This window comes from Phalacrocorax aristotelis, chromosome Z, assembly GCF_949628215.1.
Source record: "Phalacrocorax aristotelis chromosome Z, bGulAri2.1, whole genome shotgun sequence".
NCBI lineage: Eukaryota > Metazoa > Chordata > Aves > Suliformes > Phalacrocoracidae > Phalacrocorax > Phalacrocorax aristotelis.
Window position 1 is genome coordinate 69,476,918 of NC_134311.1, and position 20,641 is coordinate 69,497,558.

The 20,641-nt window shown below is 40.5% G+C and overlaps 1 protein-coding gene and 1 long non-coding RNA gene across 2 annotated transcripts; one reads left to right on the top strand and one right to left on the bottom strand.

Moving 5' to 3' along the window:
- Positions 1–2,395: 2,395 nt before the first annotated feature.
- On the top strand, positions 2,396–17,067 carry SLC45A2 (solute carrier family 45 member 2). The gene is made up of 7 exons (XM_075078834.1): positions 2,396–2,952; positions 4,058–4,234; positions 7,123–7,448; positions 11,300–11,443; positions 12,730–12,853; positions 13,811–14,016; positions 16,843–17,067. The coding sequence occupies exons 1-7, from the start codon at positions 2,514–2,516 to the stop codon at positions 17,065–17,067; spliced, it is 1,641 nt and encodes a 546-aa protein (XP_074934935.1). The 5' UTR covers positions 2,396–2,513.
- On the bottom strand, positions 14,214–17,006 carry LOC142050312 (uncharacterized). The gene is made up of 2 exons (XR_012657991.1): positions 16,917–17,006; positions 14,214–14,378 (listed from the first exon to the last, which is right to left on the bottom strand). It is a non-coding gene; the product is annotated as an uncharacterized LOC142050312 (long non-coding RNA).
- Positions 17,068–20,641: the final 3,574 nt, after the last annotated feature.

The window sequence follows — 20,641 nt, forward strand, 5'->3', positions numbered from 1 at the left end:
TCACGTGCTGCTCTGTTGTTATTATCATGCAGTAATTCTATTTAATAGTCTGACTACATTTTCCTAATGCAGTCTCCTGATTAGATTATATTATATTTGGAATTTCAGTTTGCCTAGAAAATCACCTCAGAATGAAATTTATTTTTTTAAAGTAGCTGCCAAGTATTAATACTTTCCTCTGTCTCTGGTAAAATGGTAAGCAACTCAGCTCCACAGGTTTTAAACAATGGTTACTCCATGGTGGTTTTAATTTCCTTCAAAATGAAACCACCATTTAAAATAGTCTCCTTCAAGGCATAAAAACACGCCATACTTTTAAAAATAATTAGTTATATGGCCGTAGTACAGTTTTCTTTAGTCTGACATGTCAGGAATTATGATATGAGGGGTTGGGATTTTTGGTAATTTTGTCAGAATGTTTGTTTACCTTGTGTGTGATGCCAAAATGTCAATAATACCACTATTAAAAAAACCCTTTAGCTTCTACTACATAAACATCTGCCTGTAAGCAAGAATTATCTAGTGGGTCCTGACAAATTAGATAAACAGTCAGCAAAAGTATCTAAAGTGTCCAGCTGATAACCACTCTAATGTAAATTACTGAATGTTATACACCTTTACAGTAGGATTTGTCAATTTGCCAGATGATCTGATTGGGTTGGAGAACAACAAACATTGTCAAATATAATCTTCAGTGCACATATGTTTTGACCCCCAAATCACTGAAGTAAATTTAGAGTTACGTTAACTTCAGGGGTTAACCTCAGGTCCCTACTGGGACCAGTACTGTTTAATATCTTCATCAAAGACATAGACAGCAAGATCGTGTGTGCACCCTCAGCAAGTCTGCAGATGACACCAAGCTGAGGAGGGTGGTTGGCATGCCTGAGGGATGTGATGCCATCCAGAGAGACCTGGACAAGCTGGAGACATGGGCCTGTGAGAACCTCATGAGGTTCAACAAGGCCAAGTGCAAGGTCATGCACCTGGGCTGGGACAACCCCTGGTATCAGCACAGGCTGGGGGATGAAGGTGTTGAGAGCAGCCCTGCCGAGAAGGACTTGGGGGTACTGGTGGATGAAAAGCTGCACATGAGCCAATGATGGGCACTCACAGCCCAGAAAGCCAACTGTATCCTGGGCTGCATCAAACGAAGCCTGGCCAGCAGGTCGAGGGAGGTGATTCTGCCCCTCTGCTCCGCTCTGGTGAGACCCCACCTGCAGTGCTGCATCCAGCCCTGGAGCCCTCAGCACAGGAAGGACATGGAGCTGTTGGAGCGGGTCCAGAGGAGGCCACAAAAATGACCCGAGGGCTGGAGCACCTCTCCTACGAGGAGATGCTGAGAAAGTTGGGGTTGTTCAGCCTGTGGAAGAGAAGGCTGCAGGGAGACCTTATGGTGGCCTTTCAGTACTTAAAGGGGGACTATAAGAAAGATGGGGACAGACTTTTTAGCAAGGCCTGCTGTGACAGGACAAGGTGTAACAGTCTGAAACTAAAGGAGGGTAGATTTAGACTGGATATAAGGAAGACATTTTTTACAGTAAGGGTGGTGAAGCGCTGGAACAGGTTGCCCAGAGGGGTGGTCGATGCCCCATCCCTAGAGACATTCAAGGTCAGGCAGGACGGGGCTCTGAGCAACCTGATGTAGTTGAAGATGTCCCTGGTCGCTGCAGGGGGGGTTGGACAAGATGGCCTCCAAAGGTCCTTCCAACCTAAACTGTTCTATAATTCTATGATTCAGCATAGATTGAATTAGCTGCCGTACTCAGGTCACTAACTTGAAAGGTGCAGTTTTGGTATGTCACTACTGATTTCTTTTAAGGCCGTCTCTTGGCAGGTAAGACTGTTTAAAAAAAACCTAAGTGATCCTGATGTCCTTTGTTTTTCAGAAACCAAGAAAATAATGAGTTGTATTGAGGGTGGCAAACAGGAGATGATACAAAAAAAGTATTTACCAGTCGCTATTTGACGCAGTTCTGTCAGGATTTTTACGTGCCACTAACACTGTAGGGCAATAGGCTCACCTACTTACCTTTATGAAGTGCACTAAAATCCTTTTCCAGATCTATATTATAGATTCTTTTCCATCCGTTCAATCAACAGGAAATACGCACTCTGTCTGGTGCTTATGTTTGCTGAACTGAAAGCTGAAAGCTGTAGTTTCTTGCTGTCACGGCTGTCTTACAGAAACAAGAGGAATGGCTTTGTGTCACGCTAATCCTGTGCCTCACCCATGTGATGTATGTTCCCGTTATATGTGTGCTTCATGCTTAAACAGTAGTTCTTTAGTTGTGGATAGTTGGGAGCTTTGTAGATGCCCAAGAGCTCAGATCTGCTAACGTTAATACATGCTTCCCCGCCTCCTTCCTCTCATAACTTGTGATCACAGAGCCATGAAAGTATGTGAGTCCCTCCCCCAGCACAGACTGATCCCACCCGGCATATGATCTGGGCTCCATGTCAGCCAGGGCGGGCAGCACCGACTTGCCGGGGCACTGTGTGTAGCCAGAGCAATGACCTTAACGAAAAAGGGTTTCTACAGGGCTCTTCCACTCCCTTCTGAGGTGGCCAAGGCCAGCATGGACAGGACCAGAGATATGGAGGAGACTCTGCTGCAATCTGTGACGAGAACTGGAGCACTGGTGCCAAAGAAGCGAGCGGTGGGAAGACTGGTCATGCACAGCATGGCAATGTTCGGCCGGGAGTTCTGCTATGCTGTGGAGGCCGCCTTTGTCACGCCGGTGCTGCTCAGTGTAGGGCTGCCCAAGCACCTCTACAGCCTGGTGTGGCTCATCAGCCCTATCCTGGGCTTCGTGCTGCAGCCTGTGGTAGGTTCAGCCAGTGATCACTGCACCTGTGGCTGGGGCAGGAGGCGGCCTTACATTCTGGGTCTGGGCATCATAATGCTGTTAGGCATGGCTTTGTATCTCAACGGGGACGTGATGATCACAGGTGAGTGAGGGGCATGCACTGTGCTGACAGACAAAACTCATCCTAGCCTTTTGAATCAGAAAGAAAAGAGGACTTCCTTATTTCCCTGCTAAAATGGACTGTTGAAATTGCGTATGTTGTTACTTAGCTGCATCAAAGAAGCTGGGGAACACTGAAACCTTCATTCAATCCTAACAATGCATGTTATGTACTCTGTACATAGTGATTTGTATTTTCTGCATGCGATTACAGTGTGTTGTATGTTGGTATGGTTGCCTGATCAATTCATACATGCAAAGCACTGCTTAGGCCCAGAGGAGTTTTTACAAACTAAAACTTACCTTGTTAACTTAAATGATTGATATTGTTTGTGTGATGTAATACACATCCAAAGTGAGTATCTGTTAATGCCCATTTTAGATGGATTAGCATTCAAAATACTTATCATTAATTATTGGAGCACTGGCTTGACTCGGAACTGTGTTATGCTGCTGAAAAATAGAAATCCGTAACTCCTTGGGAACCGTGTTGCACCTGGAATATGCAAAATTAAATAGGACTGCCATCCCTGGATACTGTTATATTTCAGCTTAGAGGTGTAACTTCTCAAAGTCTTGATGCAAAGTTGTTGCTGTCATTATGACTTGACAGAGTGGGGAGGTGTATATTTTTGTGGAATGATTTATTAACTTTTCGTGGATATCATTGTTGTTGAACATTACCGGTACTAATTTGCCCAGAAAGAGATGTTAGTCAGCTCTTAGTTATCTAAAACAATGGAAGGGTGGGACAGATAGAATAAAACAAAAAAGTACTATAAAATGTATATGTGTTAGGCTACCAGAGCGTGCCATGGAGGTCCAAAGGAGTAGAATAAGGCTTGTGATGCTCTTGATTGTGGACCTTGGAGTACCCTGAACTTGTGCTGACTCAAGGCAGTAGTCAATCTAGCACAGCTCAGTGCTACACAGATTGTTACCCTCCTGCTCTGATGTGATTCTTGTATCACTGCTCTCTCTGCATAACTACACATTGCTTAGATTGGGAGGTACCAGGAAAAAGAAAATGTGGTTTTGCAGAACATGGCACTGTTGCTGTCAGAATGAGGGTGTTTCTCTTTTTGTAGCTTTCATCGGTGGGAGAGACAATCAGCGGACGTGGGCGATAATCATTACCATGCTGGGAGTAGTGCTTTTTGATTTTGCAGCTGATTTTATCGATGGCCCCATCAAAGCATATTTATTTGATGTCTGCTCTCATCAGGATAAAGAGAAGGGTCTGCATTACCACGCCCTCTTTACAGGTACTCAGATCCCTTTCTTTCCTCCCTGCCTCTTGAAGGAGGGGAAGGTAATTGCATGGATTTTATTCTTACTGTGTTTCTAATCCTGAATGAACTGATCATCTGATCCTGCACTTCAGTCACGAGTCTTTTGTTGCTAGGTTTTCACTACTCCAGAGAACAGCAGCTTCCGAGTGCTGCTACAGGAATTCTGCTGCAGAAGGCTGCAGGCATAAATATTTACGGCAACATAGCCAGGATTTAAGTAAGAGCAATTAATTATTTTAAAAAGTGAGGGAGTCTTTATTCACCTTGTTCTGATTTTTTCTCAGGTTTTGGTGAAGCAAAAATAAAGGGATGTAACTCGTTTCCTTGCCATAGCACATAAAAATAACATTTTTGACTCAGTATGTGACATAGAGCAAGAGCTGCACAGACCAGTAGAGTTGATTTCCATTCTTCAGCAGTGTTCCAATATGTGCTGCCTTCCTGTATAGAAATAGGTGTTCTTTGTAAAATTTAGAGCTTCACAACTTCCACAAAACAAGTCCAAGTGGTTCAGTCCAGGCTCCTGGAAATTAAGTAAGAGCTTTGTTTGCCTTTATACGTGTTTGAAATGTCGCTGAGTTACAGAAGGAAACCCGTACTACATTAGCCTCGTATTGAGAAAATGCACAGGGAAGACTCATAAGGCTATATACCTGTAATGCAAATCAGGAGGAACTTCCAGTCATGCCTGTGACCAGTCACTGTGAAAGGACTAGACAAAAAGCAGACTAGATGAGAAGTCATGCAACATGTGTTGATGCAGATTTTTGTGGCTTCTGAAGCCATACCAAGAGCAGAGGCATGTAGATTCAGTGGCAGTTACTCTAGTTGAGGAGGGAGATGTAATAGATGTTGACATCAGGCCAGTTTTGGACATAGGAAATAGCTGTGTCCAGGAACACAGATTATAAGGGAACTTTAAAGCCACATGGGAATGAAATCAGTATTATCCATTAGGAACTGACAGATGATATTTTTAACAATCACTTGTTTGGACAGAGAGGGGAGTGAGTCTCTATGTAAATTCTTGCCTTCAGCAGAACTCTGGTTGCAGTTTTTCCTTGGGTGATACTAAAAAGGCTTGATCTCCAAATTCAGAGCTACAGATTTAGCTGATTCATTTGTGTTCTGAGTTGTGAAAAGGGATGTGGGACACATCACATCAAATAAAACTGGAACAAATTGCATTATTTGGTCCAGGGCCCTGTGCCCTGTATAGCAAGATGATCAGTATCTTACCCCTTCCTGATGGGTAATTACCTAGCCTGTCCTTGAAATCCTCCCTTGATAAGGGTTCTGTATCCCTGCCAAGGCAGTGTGTTCTGGAACTTCCTGTCCTTGTTGTTAGACAGTTTTCCCTGAAATCTAATCTTATGATCCATTCCCTACAACTTACATTTATCATTCATTGTTCTACTCCTATTAGAGGGACAGCAATCTTATCTTTTTTTAGCTTCTCTTTTAGATATTATTCTGTTTCCCATATTTAGTTCCTTCTTTTTATATTAAATATCTCCAAGGTTTTGCTCTCCAGTTTGTCTTCAGTTTAAGGTTTGAACATGAAACGTGATAGCTTTGCTGTTACAAAACTTAGGACCACTACGACAAGTGGAAGGAAGCATGCACATACCCAACATGCAACTTGCAGACTACATTCCAATATTATGATTGTTTTTTGTTAAAACAGTATGCAAAGATGACCCCAGACATCAAACATCCACTCCGTGCAAACATTTAGTATAGGTTTTCTTCAGAAGTTATTAATTGCTCTTCATGAGAACAAGCAAGGACACACTCAGCCCCCTGTAAAATACAGCAGGACACAATGAAGGAGGGCCATAATCAGACCCAACAGGGAAAGAAGTACAGAAAGGCCAGTTGAAATCAAAATCCCATGTTTTGTAGATGAAGCAAGTATAGGTCCTGATACCTCTGTTACTTTTTGTTAGGCAGAATGGTTCTACCATACATTGTCTTCAGTTCTACTAAGCAGAGGAGTAGAAATATTTCCAAGTCCTTCAAATGCTTCTATCTTGCTTAACTCCCATGTCCTGCAGAGCCACCTGGTTAACAAGGTGTCAAGACTCTACAAAGCTGCTTCCCCTGCCAGAGCTCTGTTCTGTATGTAACAGTGTGCACTTTCTTGTGCTCCTGAAACTGTGCGGGCTAATAACAAAACCAAGAAATTTTTTAAAAATCGGTCTGAACGCTGGGTTTATTAACTTCAAGATACAAGGTAGCATTCTCATTTTACCTTTTATCTTTTATTATAACTTTTTTATGAAAATCAGTATATGGAATTACACATTTATATTTGATCATTTTGGGTTTTTTTCCCAAGTGTTGAGGTACTACTTGGATTTTGATAACTACAAAACAATGCTTTCGGGTTTATTTCCTTTTCTTTTTTTTTTTAATTTCACATGGAGACAGTATTTCTGTTTAGATTCAGCTATACAAAATACATTTTACAAAGTCAAAACTGTAGTCTCAATATAAGTAAAGAAATTTTTGTTTGTTCTATGAAGTTTTAAAAAACCTATAAATTTCAGTAGAATTTTATTTTGTTTCAAAGAAAGTAAAGCCTCAAAGAGTCAAGAAAGGAGATGGAGGGCCATGCTTCTATCTCTTCAGTCATTTTTTGGACACCTCTATCCACCAGAGCTGAGGAGATTTTTCAAGAGATATTTTGCTAACTGGTCATGTATGTGATTAGCTCAATATTCCTATTTTTTGTGATTAATGTCTGGAAAGTGATTATTCAGGCATTTCTAGAGTGGATCACATGTTGAGGGTATTGTGTACTGTTTATTTTATCAATGCCAGTAGATCTTTTTTCTCCTTTTTTCCAACCCCCATAGGCTTGGGAGGAGCCCTGGGTTACCTGACAGGTGCTATGGATTGGGGTCAAACTGTACTAGGATTTTCCTTGGCATCAGAATTCCAGGTGATTTTCTTCTTCGCTGCCCTGGTTTTCCTAATCTGCCTTACCGTACATCTGCACAGTATTCCTGAAGTCCCACTCAGATATGAAAATGAAGAGGCGAAGTTATTGTTGGAAGTGACTGAATCCTATAACTATAGCTCCATAGAGGAGGAAATAAAGAACAGTTACTTAAAATCAACATGTGCTGAAGTAAAGGCTGCGGCTAAACCGGGGAGATGCACTGATACGTCGCACACAGAGGTAAGTGCGGAGATCGTTTTGTAACTCATATAGTTCGGTCCTTGGAGACCCTTTAATTAGCTAATCCTAGCTATCTGGAACAGAGCCCTTTCACACACACAGAAAAGGAATCCCCCACTAGGATGCAGGGTCAGTAGAAAGCCTGCTTGCTTTTCTCTTTCGCTTATGAAGTATTTCCAGCAAGAGGGATGAGACAGACTAGTCCTGATGCTTTGAACACTTGGCAGGGATGAGGGAGAACCAGGTTCAGGGTTCTGCTCTGTGACAGTCCCCTGACACCCTCATGTGAATTTTGTCAAGACGGCATACTTTGTCCTTTAGTCCTGACAGAATTAACCTCACATTGTGGACAAGGAGTACAGACCATTAATCTTTGATCTAAATCTGTGACTACTATTGGAAATCCACACACTTACACAAGTAGTACATATGAAGTGTTTGTTCCCTCGTCTGGTAAACATTCCAGTTATGCTGCTACTTAACATTTCATTGAGGGCTTATTGACAGTACTGATGTGTTTAAAATTGCTACTTCTACAACAATGCTTGCGGAGTTTTAGTTTTATTTTGAAGTGATGATGTAGCTGTGTCTTTGGCAGAACATTTAGGTGGGAGAGAATAGCGAGTGCTTTCAAATCGTCACTGCTACTTTGTTTCTGCCTCATTTTTATGACAGATTGCTTCCATCTAAGGCAACTAGGAAAAGGTGAATCTACCTGAAAAGTATCTGGAGAACACATTTCTAGAATGGTCTTGGGAACAGATTTTTTTGTTTTCACTGTTTCGCTGACAACTTTCAGTGCTAGAAATCCTCGCTGCACTCTCATGGTACCATAGGTACACAAAGGCTAACGTGCACATTTGACTCCTAGTATAACAATAACTGATGAAACAGTTGCTTGCTGTTTTAATTTAACTTCTGATCTCTTGGTGTTATGCCTGTCTATTCCCAATACAGGTCTTGACAGAGCAGTTAAAAAATACCGAGAATGTGCAGACGGTTACAAGTTAGAAACCTAAACTTATGTTTAAGCTACAAATAGAGGGGGTTTATTATCTTTCACTATTTATCATTTGTATTATAATACAGATTGGTACCCCTAACCCAAAGGAAAATATCATTACACCAGATAAAACACAAAGGTAGAATAAAAGATGAACACTGCCTGATGAGAATGCCAGGCAAACACAGGGTGGGGCAGGCAGCAAAGCAACAGTCTGTTGGGAGAATACGGCTAGCACACAGCAATGCTGTCCCTGTTCCCCCACCATAGGCCGACCTGAGCAGCCAGCATTCTTCACCAACTCTGTTCACTCTGAGCATCCTCCCAGTTGTCAGACATGCTGAGTGTCATTGACTGCTTGGCCCGTGTGGGCTCTAAAGAAAGGAAGATAAATGAAGAAGAGAGAGCAGACACAGTGAAAGCAAGGGGAGCTGACTATGGATTGGGGTAGCCTCTACCTTGGCAAGAACTAATTCCACTGAATCACTAATGTCTGACACCCGAGGTGAAGCCCTGGCATCCACTGTGGGCAAGCTTGTGCCATTGCCCTCCTCTCTATTTTTTTAGTTGGACAGCCTGTCTGAGGCTAACAGTGCTTTGATCTGTCTCATGTTCCTTTGATGTGCCTGGGCATGTATAAGTTCTAGACACTCACTGCCTTAATGGTCTGTCTCTTGTGGCACATGTTTTCTGTGTTCATTCATTACTGTAATTACTTCCTTGAAGAAATAGTTTGGCTTCCTGTTTTTCTGTGTCTCCTTTTTCGCTGCAGGCATCATGGCCCTGTATCTTTTAAAGTAAGGACCATGCCCTTATGTGCTAGTAGCTACTATGATTATTAATGAGATTTGACGATTGAGATTTTACAGTATGAACAAACATCCAAAGTGATTCATCTTTTGTTCTCTAGTTTGGTGCCAAATTACTCAGGATCTTCTGCCATACAACCCAAGCCATATTGATTCCGCTGTATGCTTATGAGTCATCTTAGGCATTGAGTTGTGGTGATTTTATAGAGAAACTTGCTGGGTATTGTGAGCTGTTGAAGGATAAGGCATTTAAAATGGAGCCAGACTTCAGCATGTTGTTTACATTAGTGTAGGGTTTGTGTGTTGGTGTGTATTGAATGTGTGCATTAAATATTTCAGTTTCCATTTCCACTCTTTAAAATACTTAAATAGAAAGCAAGCATTTCTATCTAGCTGTCAAATTATTGTTTGTAATTACACCAGTGTCCTTTGTGGTTCCCTGACCTCATGTTAACGCTTTGATTGGAAAGTCTGTTTTAAAGAACTGTGTGGAAGAGTTGAACAAATTAAATAAGCCAAGTCAAACAACAGTAATTATCCTTGAAATAACACTAATGAGTCAATGTGGAAATTTTTTTGGTTGTTTTTTATAACTGTAAAAGAATAGAAAGCTTACCCTGTTTAAAAGAGACAGTGACGCCAAGAGAAATTCCAAGGGATTTGGACAATACGCAGCTGAAGGTGAAAACCAGCAACTTTAATTTTGGCATTCCTATGAGGATTAAAAACCTCCCAGTAGAGCAAAGTATTTTCCAACTTTATGTGTGGTGATTATTCACAGAATAGCTTGCAGCATAACCTAGTTCAAAGGAAAGCAGAATTGTGAAAAATATGTAGAAAAGGAAGGGAGGGAGGGAGGGAGGGAGGGAGGGAGGAAGGAAGGAAGGAAGGAAGGAAGGAAGGAAGGAAGGAAGGAAGGAAAAAAATTTCATTATGTTACAGCAAACTGAAGACAAAGTTCAGGTTTCCAGTAATGAACATAACTTTTACAGTTCTACCACATTTCAAGACCACATACAGCTTGACTATAGAGCAGAGCCAACACTGTCGCCTTCAAACATCACTACAGAAAATTGGAAGTGTTTCACCACGCACAGATAAAATAATACCTTCTTTTTTCTTTAAAAGCAAAGAACCATGCAGGAGCTTTAAAGCAGTAAGAATTGTGTGTCACAAATGCCTGACATCAAGCATACCTACTGCACTAAAAAAAATTCAATTGATACAAGTGATCTGATGAATGTGGCTGGAAAAGAAACTGAGGGAGAGGTTTTGGGCACAGGGCTCAGGCAAGGAGGAGGGACGTAAGCTGGGGCACTGAAGGTGGTGAGAAATTCTGTTTTTCGTATTTCAGTGAGGTATGTTAACCAGAACCAGATTTTGAAACGATGAAGTGTTCAGGTGCTGGAGCTCATGTTCTTTGGGTGCCAGAATTCTGATGTATCACAGTCTTTTCCTGCTTCACGGAGGGGAGGACAGTACGTGGAAATCTCATGATATGCCAGAAGAGGTGACGTTTTCTAGAGAATTTAGCACATAGTAGGGAATGGCAGCAAGGTCTCAGAAGTCATATTCCACAATTGATATATTTTAATTCTCAGGAAGGATTTTGATTTTCACTTTTTTCTGTGGCCAATTTAAATTTTCAATGTAAAGCTGATTGTCCCCGTAAAGAAATTATTTTTGTTTCTTGTTTTTTTTTAAACTCCACTGAATCTGTTTTGGGGGAAAATTTTCACTTGTTTCTACAAGTAAATAATAATCCTACTAGTTATGCCAGCAAGAAATGTTACATCCTTACTGATATACCCCAGCACTCCCAGAGTCTCTGTGAATCTTTCAGATGACTTTATTAAGCAATGGCTCTGCAAATCAAATATATATTGAAGGACATTCAGTACCCAAGCAACCCTTCCTAGCAAAAAATAAAAATCTTCAGAAGCAATTAAAAGATGCTGAGGTCTTTTTTATTTGTTGCCAGCTATTTTATTATCTTTCAGAGAAACAATACAGTGTTATTGTTAAATACTTTCTTTTAGGATCAAAGGCGTATGACCCTTAAATCACTTTTGAAGACACTTTTAAGCATGCCATCCCACTATCGCTGTCTGTGTGTGAGCCACCTCTTTGGATGGATGGCTTTCCTATCCAACATGCTCTTCTTTACGGATTTCATGGGACAGGTAAAAGTATAAAATCTTCTTACATCTCTTTCCTCGCGGCATCTCCTCCACCACCAAAAAAAAATGAGACAGTGTTACAAACCTGAAGAAATGACAGTGGTGGCAGAGCCAGTTGTATCTGTAAGGCTCAATGAGAGTTTTGTAAAACAGCTAATTGATCTCAGGCCTCGTTCTGAGCCAGTCTGTTGGGCCTTTGGGGAAAACTTTTTACTATTTGTAAAGCTATTTGCGTCTATTTAACTGTTCCAAATGAAGCTCTCAGAGCTGTTCCAAACACATCCATTCTCTGTTTTGGCCTCGAAGCCACTCCGAGATGGGCAGGTTTCCTAACTAAAGTAAATGCTGATGTTGCTTGGTTGCAGCTGGCTTATCCTGGTGGGTGGGCACTGTCGGCACAAAGCTGTTCACCCGCACTGCAGCTTCCCTGGCCTCAGGCTCTGTAGTTCTTTGCACACAGTGAGATACTTGGTAGCTGAAAGCTCTTGTCTCCTTAAATACGGCTCTCCCTGCCATAAGTCTTTAAATCTTTCCCTGAGTCCTTTCTGCCAGCAGTTATTTGCCTTCATGATACCCAGTGCTCCTTTTTCCATGCCATTCCCAGGCAGTAAGACTGCATGTCCCTGCCAGTGATTCTTGCCTATATGATCCCATCTGCCTCCTTTCTACCACGGTATAAATATGCTCCGGCACAAATCCTCTTATTGCCACTTGCCTTTTTCTGGGGTTTCCATGCAGTATTCCCATTTCTTTGCCTTTTTGTCTCTGTAGGTGAGAGGGAGGTTGGGTTTTTTTCTCCTGAAGTGTATACGAACAACTGAAAGAAAAAGTTTTGCTCGCCTAGATAAGGAACTGAATAATGCAATTACTGGGTAGAAAGATGAATGTGTTGGGGTAAGACTGAAAGCAAAACCAAAAAAATTAATTGTAGATAAATTAGGGAAAGAAAGGCTAAGGCAAGAAGGCAGAAGTGGAGAAAGAAGGAGAGTGGGAAATAAGACACCCAAAGGAAAAAGAACAAATGAGTCAGCACAAAGTGGACATTCCAGGAAAAGGCAGAGGGTAATACATGAAGAGGAGCCTGGGAAGTGAGAATCTGGGAGAAACACATGTGAAACCTGGAGAACTGTGAAGGGATGGTTAGGGCACTGCTTAGCAGATTTCTCAGGTGCTAATTATCACTCCTAGTAGGGATGAGGCCCTGTGTTGGGTACCCTGTTCCTGTAAGAAGAGGTATTCTATACATGTAGTCCATCCTTGCCTTCCGTGATCTTTGTGGTCTCTTTCAGGTTGTATACCAGGGTAGTCCTTATGCACCTCATAACTCCACGCTTTACCTTACATACAAAACAGGAGTAGAAATGGGATGCTGGGGGTTGTGCATCAATGCAATTTCTTCATCAGTCTATTCTTGTAAGTACCCAACAATGTACTCTAACACTGTTTTGAAAATGTTTAAACTGTTTTCTATTTGCCATTGTCTAAAAACATAAATCGATCCCAAATTAACTGTTTTTGTCCACATTAAAACTCTAAGAAATGTTACATTCTCAGCATTGATAAAAAATCATATCTTAACGTGAACAGTTCCTGGCCACAAGATAAGGGGTCACTTTGGGTGTAAGGCATTGTCCTACATGTGAACTGACCCTGAACACTGAAAATCAACCTGAAGTTAAATGCTGGACTAAAATGGATGCCACGGGCATCATTCTGAGATGCTTTTACACCTAGCAGTACTGTAGCTGTAGGTTCCTAGAGGTCCCTTTGATGGCCTCTCCCCATATGCACTCCTCATAAAATAACTTTTTCACAATGCAGTAGGAGTTCTTGCCAGAAGCATGAACCTTGCTTTCCAAAATTATGTGTAAATATGCTAGCACAGTTCCCCGGATAGATGTCACCATAGCTCTTACCAAGGATTAAAAGGACTACTTGCGATCTGAAAACTCAAATGAGTAGCATTTTGGGGCCTGAACTGAGCATCTAGAAGAGGCTTGAGGGAAATCTTTTCCTGTTTGGAGCTTAACTACAGGCATTTCTGTAGCACCTTTCTCAGCTCAGACAGAGGGTGATGCCAAATGTTTGCATTATTATCAGACAGCAGAAACATCTGAGGTGGTCAATGAGGGCCGTTCTTCCAGAATGGTTGTTAACTCTGGAGTTGGGCTATGCCAGAATAAGACTATCCCCAGAGAGCAGGTATTCTTTGGCAAGTTTATACCTACAATTATTTGAGGCAACTTCCAAAATCAGTAAGATTATCTCCTTCATTGCATTTTACAAAATAAAACCCCTTAAAGGAACTCCCTGATGAAATGTGACCTATTTTGTTTTAGTCTTATCAGCATTTTCACTTTCTTTTCACAGACCTGCAGAAAATCCTTCTGCCATACATAGGATTAAAGGGACTTTATTTCATTGGGTATCTACTTTTTGGATTGGGTACTGGACTAATTGGCTTGTTTCCCAATGTCTATTCTACCCTGGCTCTATGTTCACTCTTTGGGGTCATGTCCAGCACACTGTACACAGTGCCATTTCACCTCATTGCAGAGTATCACAGGGAAGAAGAGGTGAGTTCAATGTCTAAGGAAGAGTAAGATTGTATCTGTTGGGTCTGTTTAGTCTGTTTTGGGAGAAAACTGAATAGAACTGGTAAGCAGCTTTTAATTTTAATTTCGAACTATTTATGATGACACATGTAATGAATGGGAAGTTTCTGACAGAGAAAGTTAATGTCCCAGCTCTAAGCTCTTCAAACAGTCCTGCAGCAAGACAAATAATTATTTATTATCACAGCTGAAACAAAGCCAATCACAGTAATTGTTCAGGCAGTAACCAGATAACAGGGCTCCACTTTGCATTGCTTTCAAGTGCTACCATCCTTATCTCCTTCCTTCCAGCTGTATTAGCTGAGGGCTTGACTTCAGAGTTCCTAAGGTTAATAATCACACTGTTAAGGCTGGCAGAGTTTTTAGTTAACCACAAAGTATTACAAAAAAGGTTAGCTAATAAAGATATGAAATTCAAGTACAGTTTTATATAGTTCAGTATTAAATTATATATCACTTTCTCATTAGCTCTTGAAATGTCTGGGGTTGGTTTTTGGTCCTCCACAATATGTTTCCAAGGAAAATCTGGAAAAGTTTGCATTCCTTATATCATGTTACTGGGCACAGCAGGATCTTCAGGTCGTGTAAAGTGTTGAGCTCTTTAATGGAAAAGTTGTCTCAAGTCTCTTAAGTTAGTGAGAGAGCTGGAAACGAGAAGGATTAAGGAGAGATGGGAGGACCTGGGAAATGTTTTCATTATATCTGGGATTATCTGAAAAAATTAATAAAGGAAATGTTGAACCGTTGGAAAACAACATGGAAACGTAGTTGAGACCAGCACAGGGCTAGATCAAGTCCTTGAGAACATGTCCTACTCTTCTGTAGAACTTTTAAGCCTCACCATCTGAATGATGAATAAAAGAGAACTCTTTCAATTATAATGTGCTTAAATATTTCATAGAACTGATTCCTAATTTTTCGGTTAATTTCTCTGTTCCTTCCAACAGAGAACGATCATGATGAAGAGTTTTAGAAAGATATAACAAAGGACAGGGAATGAACTCAGTTTAGGGTGAGATCACAATCTTAACCTCAGGCCAGCAAACTCAGAGAGAGGGAGTAAAGGCAAAATTGTAGTCTAGCTCTGATTCAGAGCTGTTCCAAGACAGAAGTGAAACAAAATACACTAAAGTGCGCATGGGACTTTATATTTAATAGGCTAACATATGCAAATGTTACTTGTAAGACAACTGATTGCCTCTTCTTTGGTGTATGGTACTTGCTATGTCAGATGTTAAATGATATCTAATTCTGTGTTAAAACTGATATGAATAGAATTAGCTTTAACTCAAATCTATAATGTACAAGATGACAGAAAAAAAGAGGAAATATCAACTGCAACATGGCATTCATTTACATATTCATGTAATTGTGGTCAGAACTACTAACACATAGGAACACTGGGCACAGCCCAGCAAAATAGATATAATTCCAAAAAAATTGTGTCTAAAATTGGAAATAATTCTGGTGAAAAGAATGTATCATTCCAGAACAAAGAGCAGACATATTCCTCACTATGCATTCTACCAGAATCATGTGCTGGCTTTTAAAATGCTGCCATTTCAACTCCTTTTCCATGCTGCTCTTCCTGATGATCCAAATTCAATTTCATCTACTGGATTAGGAAGAGATTCTTTGTCTCCAGTACTTTGGAGTTCTGTGTGGTAACAGCTCAAAGGCGATGTAATAGGTCTTGTGAAAAGCAAAAAGCGTCTTAATGGTTGAGAGCATTCGAATACCAGAAGACAGCAGCACAGCTAGCCTACAGAATGGAAACCTCTTGTTTGTTACAATACAACCGTCTCCATTTAACAGCTTATACAAGAAGAGCAATGAATACATAGACTATCACCTAATTTCCCAATGAAACAGAATAGATCCTTCCTGGAGGGAATCACAGAATAACTGAAGTTAGAAGGGACCTCTAGAGGTCATGTGGTCGAACCTCCCTGCTCAAGCAACACCACTGGATCAGGTTGCCCAGGATCTTGTCCATTCTGGTTTGAATATTTCCAAGGACAGAGACTCCACAACCCCCTCTGGTCAACCTGTTCCAGTTATCAACCACCCTCACAGGGTACTTGAATATGAGATGCTTGTATATAATAAATGAAGCCTTTTGCTCTGCTATGTATATCATTGGAGATATACAGATAACCAGCAGTTAACAATGGTCTTTGGTAGTCTAGAAGAATCCTAGTCTGGACTTTTGATTTCAGATTATGTTGGGTTTTTTTTTCCCCGGCAATAAAAGCATTACATTTATATTTTAGTACTGAACTCCTTGATGTGCTTTGAGGCATAACTTCAGAGCACAGTGCTCCATTATAATGAATTAGCTGTATGTGTGCGGGACATAGTATGATTCATCTTAACATCCCTCTGAGGCTCTCCTTCAACCATGAGAGTTGGTGCTAAATTATCCATGATGGAGTGTCCTATACTATCAAATGTCAGTTTGCCAGAGCTCAAATAGACCAGAACTTGAAGGAAATGGCTAATTTTTCTGATCAAGTTTTGATTCTTTTCTTGACGAAAGGGACAGAGGGAAAAATTGCAGATAGAGAAACAGGACAATTAAGGGGAGCTTGACAAACTCATAATCACTTGTAAAATCTCTGTTTGAATTCTGTAACTCCTGTCAGACAAGCAGAAGAAATGGAAGGGAAGCACACAGCTGTTGGCCTGTCTTGCTGCACCCAGGGGTCATGACAATGCATTGGCTGAGAGCTGCAAGTTACTGGCACTGTCTCATTTCACTGGGGTTTTTTTTGTGCTTATTTGCAGAGCCTGAAGCTGCAGTATGGGGAACAAGCCAGAGAACACAGGCGGGGGAAGGGCATTGACTGTGCCGCTCTCACCTGCATGGTCCAACTGGCCCAGATCATTCTCGGTGTGGGCCTGGGGCTCCTGGTTAGCGTTGCTGGCAGCGCGGTCACTGTGATTTCGGCATCTATGGTGGCACTGATCGGCTGCTGCTTTGTTGCTTTCTGTGTTCGATACGTGGAGTAGGACTGTGTGAAGCAGTTGGAAGAAATCTCCCCAGGGGAGTGCTTTCTTTCTGCATCAGTAGCACTGGTGCTGTTGCCGTGCTGATACCGTTGGCACACACATCTTTCCCTCTTACCTCCTCGGAGTGGTGGCAATTCCAGAGCTTTATGAAATGGAGATTTGCGTAATGCCCTCAGACTGAAAGCTTGTGTATTTTGACTGCTTTATTACTTCATTCTTGCTGCCTCCAGTGTTACACATGATGGTATGTATGCCCATGGTATCTCAATGCCCTACATGAGGAGTCATTACAAAATTCCTCATTACCAATTTGTGGAAGATAATAATGAAGTATCTGATAAATTGAAGAAGTAATAAAAATGGACAGAGTTAGGAAGAAAGTTGTTATTTATCTTGTTTTTCAATTATCTTAAGTTCAGGGCTATTCCCTCTCATAGTCAAAAGCTGCAGGAGGATCAAACAGATGTCAGAGGCCACACAGGGTACAATTGTGTTATGATTAGTAGTACTGTTAAATGACAGCAGTTAATTCCCAGCTCCTGTCAAAAGCAGATTTGGGTGTGAAAGATAATTGGAACATAAAAAACATTGAAACCTATTGTTTAAAAGCATAAGTATAAAGCAATTATTTTATACTGGATCCTGCTGCTTCTGTATAAATTAAATGAAAGTATTGACTGAGCTTGTCATAGAAGTCTGCTTAAGGCTGCTTTGCGAATCCATGTGTAGGCATCTACACGATCCATCCATGGGAAACAGCTGCCATTTCCTCCTTCTTAAAAAACAGGCCTCTTGACTTTGGTACTGTAACAGAAAAATAAGCTTGGCCAAAATAAGAATTTTATGAATGGTTGTAAGCCACTTAAATCTTGACATTGGATATGACAGTATTTGCCTTAAAGTAGCATCTCTGTTTTCTCTATTTTCCTTCATGCTTCTAGCTTTGAGTGAAACAGATCTTTAGAGAATATTGTAAATAAATTCAGTTCTGCAAAGCACTATCAGGAATTATTGTACAGTAAATACTTAAGTCCAGGGTTTTTTTGTATTTAATTGCATATGAAATCTCATTCTTATTTTTATAATATTGCCAGAGTTTTGAAGATCCTATGTTTGTTAAAGTGATACGCTGTATTTATGCAGTGCTTCCTCTGTCCTGAAAACTGTCATATCCATTCGCTATGTTGTATGCTAAGCCACATAAAGCCATCTGCTAATGCAATATTGTTAATGAACAGTGACACAGAGATACTGTTGCCAGGTATGGTGTTTGGTTTGTTGTTTTTTGTTTTTTTTTTTTAAATGTTGCACTTGTATGATCGACACAGTTCAGTCAAAAGCACTGTTGAGCTGATCAGCTCTTAGAAGCCCTGCATAATAGGAACTGATGACACCACAAATAAAAGGTTAGATCTGAGCATATGTTGCCTCTGCAGAGGTGCACCAACTTAATCCTTTTTTATGTTTTCAAGAGTAGAGCGAGTCATTAATTCTCAGGAAAAACAATTTTCCCATAGGCAAACTCTTATTAATTATAACAAGGCCATGGCAACTACAGCTGCCTTTTCTTGTTGATGATTGTGTCTCCACTGAAAGCCCAAAACAGAGCTCAGTGCATGACAAACCTTACCTTTCTTCACAGCTCCCTTATCCTGCCTTATGGAAAACCCATGTTTTATGGTTTCTTTAATTTTGTGGCTCTTCATGAATCCCCCTCATGTCACACCCATGGAAGAGTAAAGCTTGGAAGACTGAGTCCCCAGACTGTGCTTGAAACACTCTGTAGGTGCTGAGATGGCTAGAGCAGAAAGGTCTCAACCAGGACTAAGAGAAGGCCAGAAAATGAAGGATGGGTGTCTCCTCAATTCACTTATGCCATCATTGACTCACTAATTTCCATTAACTCAATATCTCCTGGGAGGAGGAATTTTTAAGGGAAGAGTGAGGCTTCTGTGGAGACATTAAAATAGAGCAAGGAGGAGGTGATCTGGTTTTATAGAACTGCAGGACTTGAAGCATCATGTATACCCATGCTAGAGGAACTGAGGACATAAAGCTCCAGTTCTGGTGTGTGGCTGGTAAGGGAACTTTGCAATGTTTACCTATGTCTTTGTCAATATTTTCTCTGAGGTTTACCATTCAGAACATTAAAATTTGAATGGTCAGTGCTATCTTTGCTCTGTTACACAAAGAGAAAGCTGGCATTTATTCAGGCCCATGGAGTGACTGTAGGTCTGTAGCAACATAACAAGAATTGTGAACCTGCAGAGAGGAGAGAGTTGTGACCATCACATATATCAATGCTTTTATTTACAAGTTTATTCAGAGACAACTGTTTCAGGAACTCACACTACCATCTTTCTCATGATCTTCCCTTTTAAAATTCACTACATGCTACAGAACACAGAACAGAATAGAGTCAGTATTTCTTTGGAAATCTCGCCATAAAAACATCCTATACTGGTTTCTAAGACTTCAAAAGAATATCTTTCTTAATGAGTCTTTGTTAAAAACAGCAAGCAGACAAAAAACTATATGATTTGAAAAACAGTGTTTAAAACAGAAAAATTATGATGGTGCTCATTCTGAAATAAAAAATGTATTCCAGGTGTTACTGAAAACAATCTAAAAGGTTACTAGTTCATGAGAAGGGATAAAATAAGTATTTATTTCAGTAACAGAAATAATAAAATGTTAAAAATGTTAAAGGCTTTGAAGAACTGTACTGTTGTGCTACTAATTTAAGAAATTCCACCTTTTCTGTCCTTTTACATTAGTTCAGGACTTGAGTTATCAGTATGATCAGTTATTGTACTTATCTGCTTTTATTGCAATGATGTGAGTTTCAAAGTTAGAAGTACCCTAGGTCTGATCTTTCTCATTGGGTTTTATTTCCACATACATCAAATCAAATAAATAAAGATTTTCTCTATATCATGTTCATGCAAATGATACATTTAGAAGAAGATGAGATGTCTTAAGATAACCAACCCCTCCTCCCTCCTACTTTAACAGAACTAGTCATGGCGAAATGAAACGAGGCAGGGAACAAGCCTGCCATCTTATCTTCATGACACTTTCCTTTTTCTTTCTTTTATGAATGCCTGCGCCTTATTCCCATTTTACAAGAAGGCATGTCATGCAAGCAAACCATTCAAGAAAGTTTTGGTTCTCTTGCTTAGAGGACTTGCAGTATTAGTAATGTCAAAATTGTGTTTTTTCCAATGTTCATTCTGTCTGTCACAGTGATCACATTAAGATTCTTTGACTTCCTTGAAAATGAGCAACATTAGTGGTTTGTGGGAGACACTTTTCTTCCAGATAAACTACACAAGTCAGGATGAATCATAAAAATTTTTCCCTTGGCAGAATTCACAGCTTTAGCATTGGTGCCCATGAATCAGTACCAGTCCCTGTAGCATGTCAAAAGATAGGGAGAATGGTGTAAGTAGGAGATGTGGCAATGATGACATTTGATATTTCTGAACTGTAGAGGGATTGCTTCATGGAGGAAAAGGGTGGGTGTATCTGCTGTAAAATGTCTTCAAATGATTTTTGGCATGATAAAGCTATA

Excerpts from the sequence above, each read along its gene's own strand:
- SLC45A2 (XM_075078834.1), top strand. The coding sequence starts at position 2,514 with ATGACCTTAACGAAAAAGGGTTTCTACAGGGCTCTTCCACTCCCTTCT. Across the intron at positions 7,449-11,299 it reads CTGATACGTCGCACACAGAG|GATCAAAGGCGTATGACCCT; the intron begins GTAAGTGCGGAG and ends ACTTTCTTTTAG. Across the intron at positions 12,854-13,810 it reads TTCTTCATCAGTCTATTCTT|ACCTGCAGAAAATCCTTCTG; the intron begins GTAAGTACCCAA and ends TTCTTTTCACAG.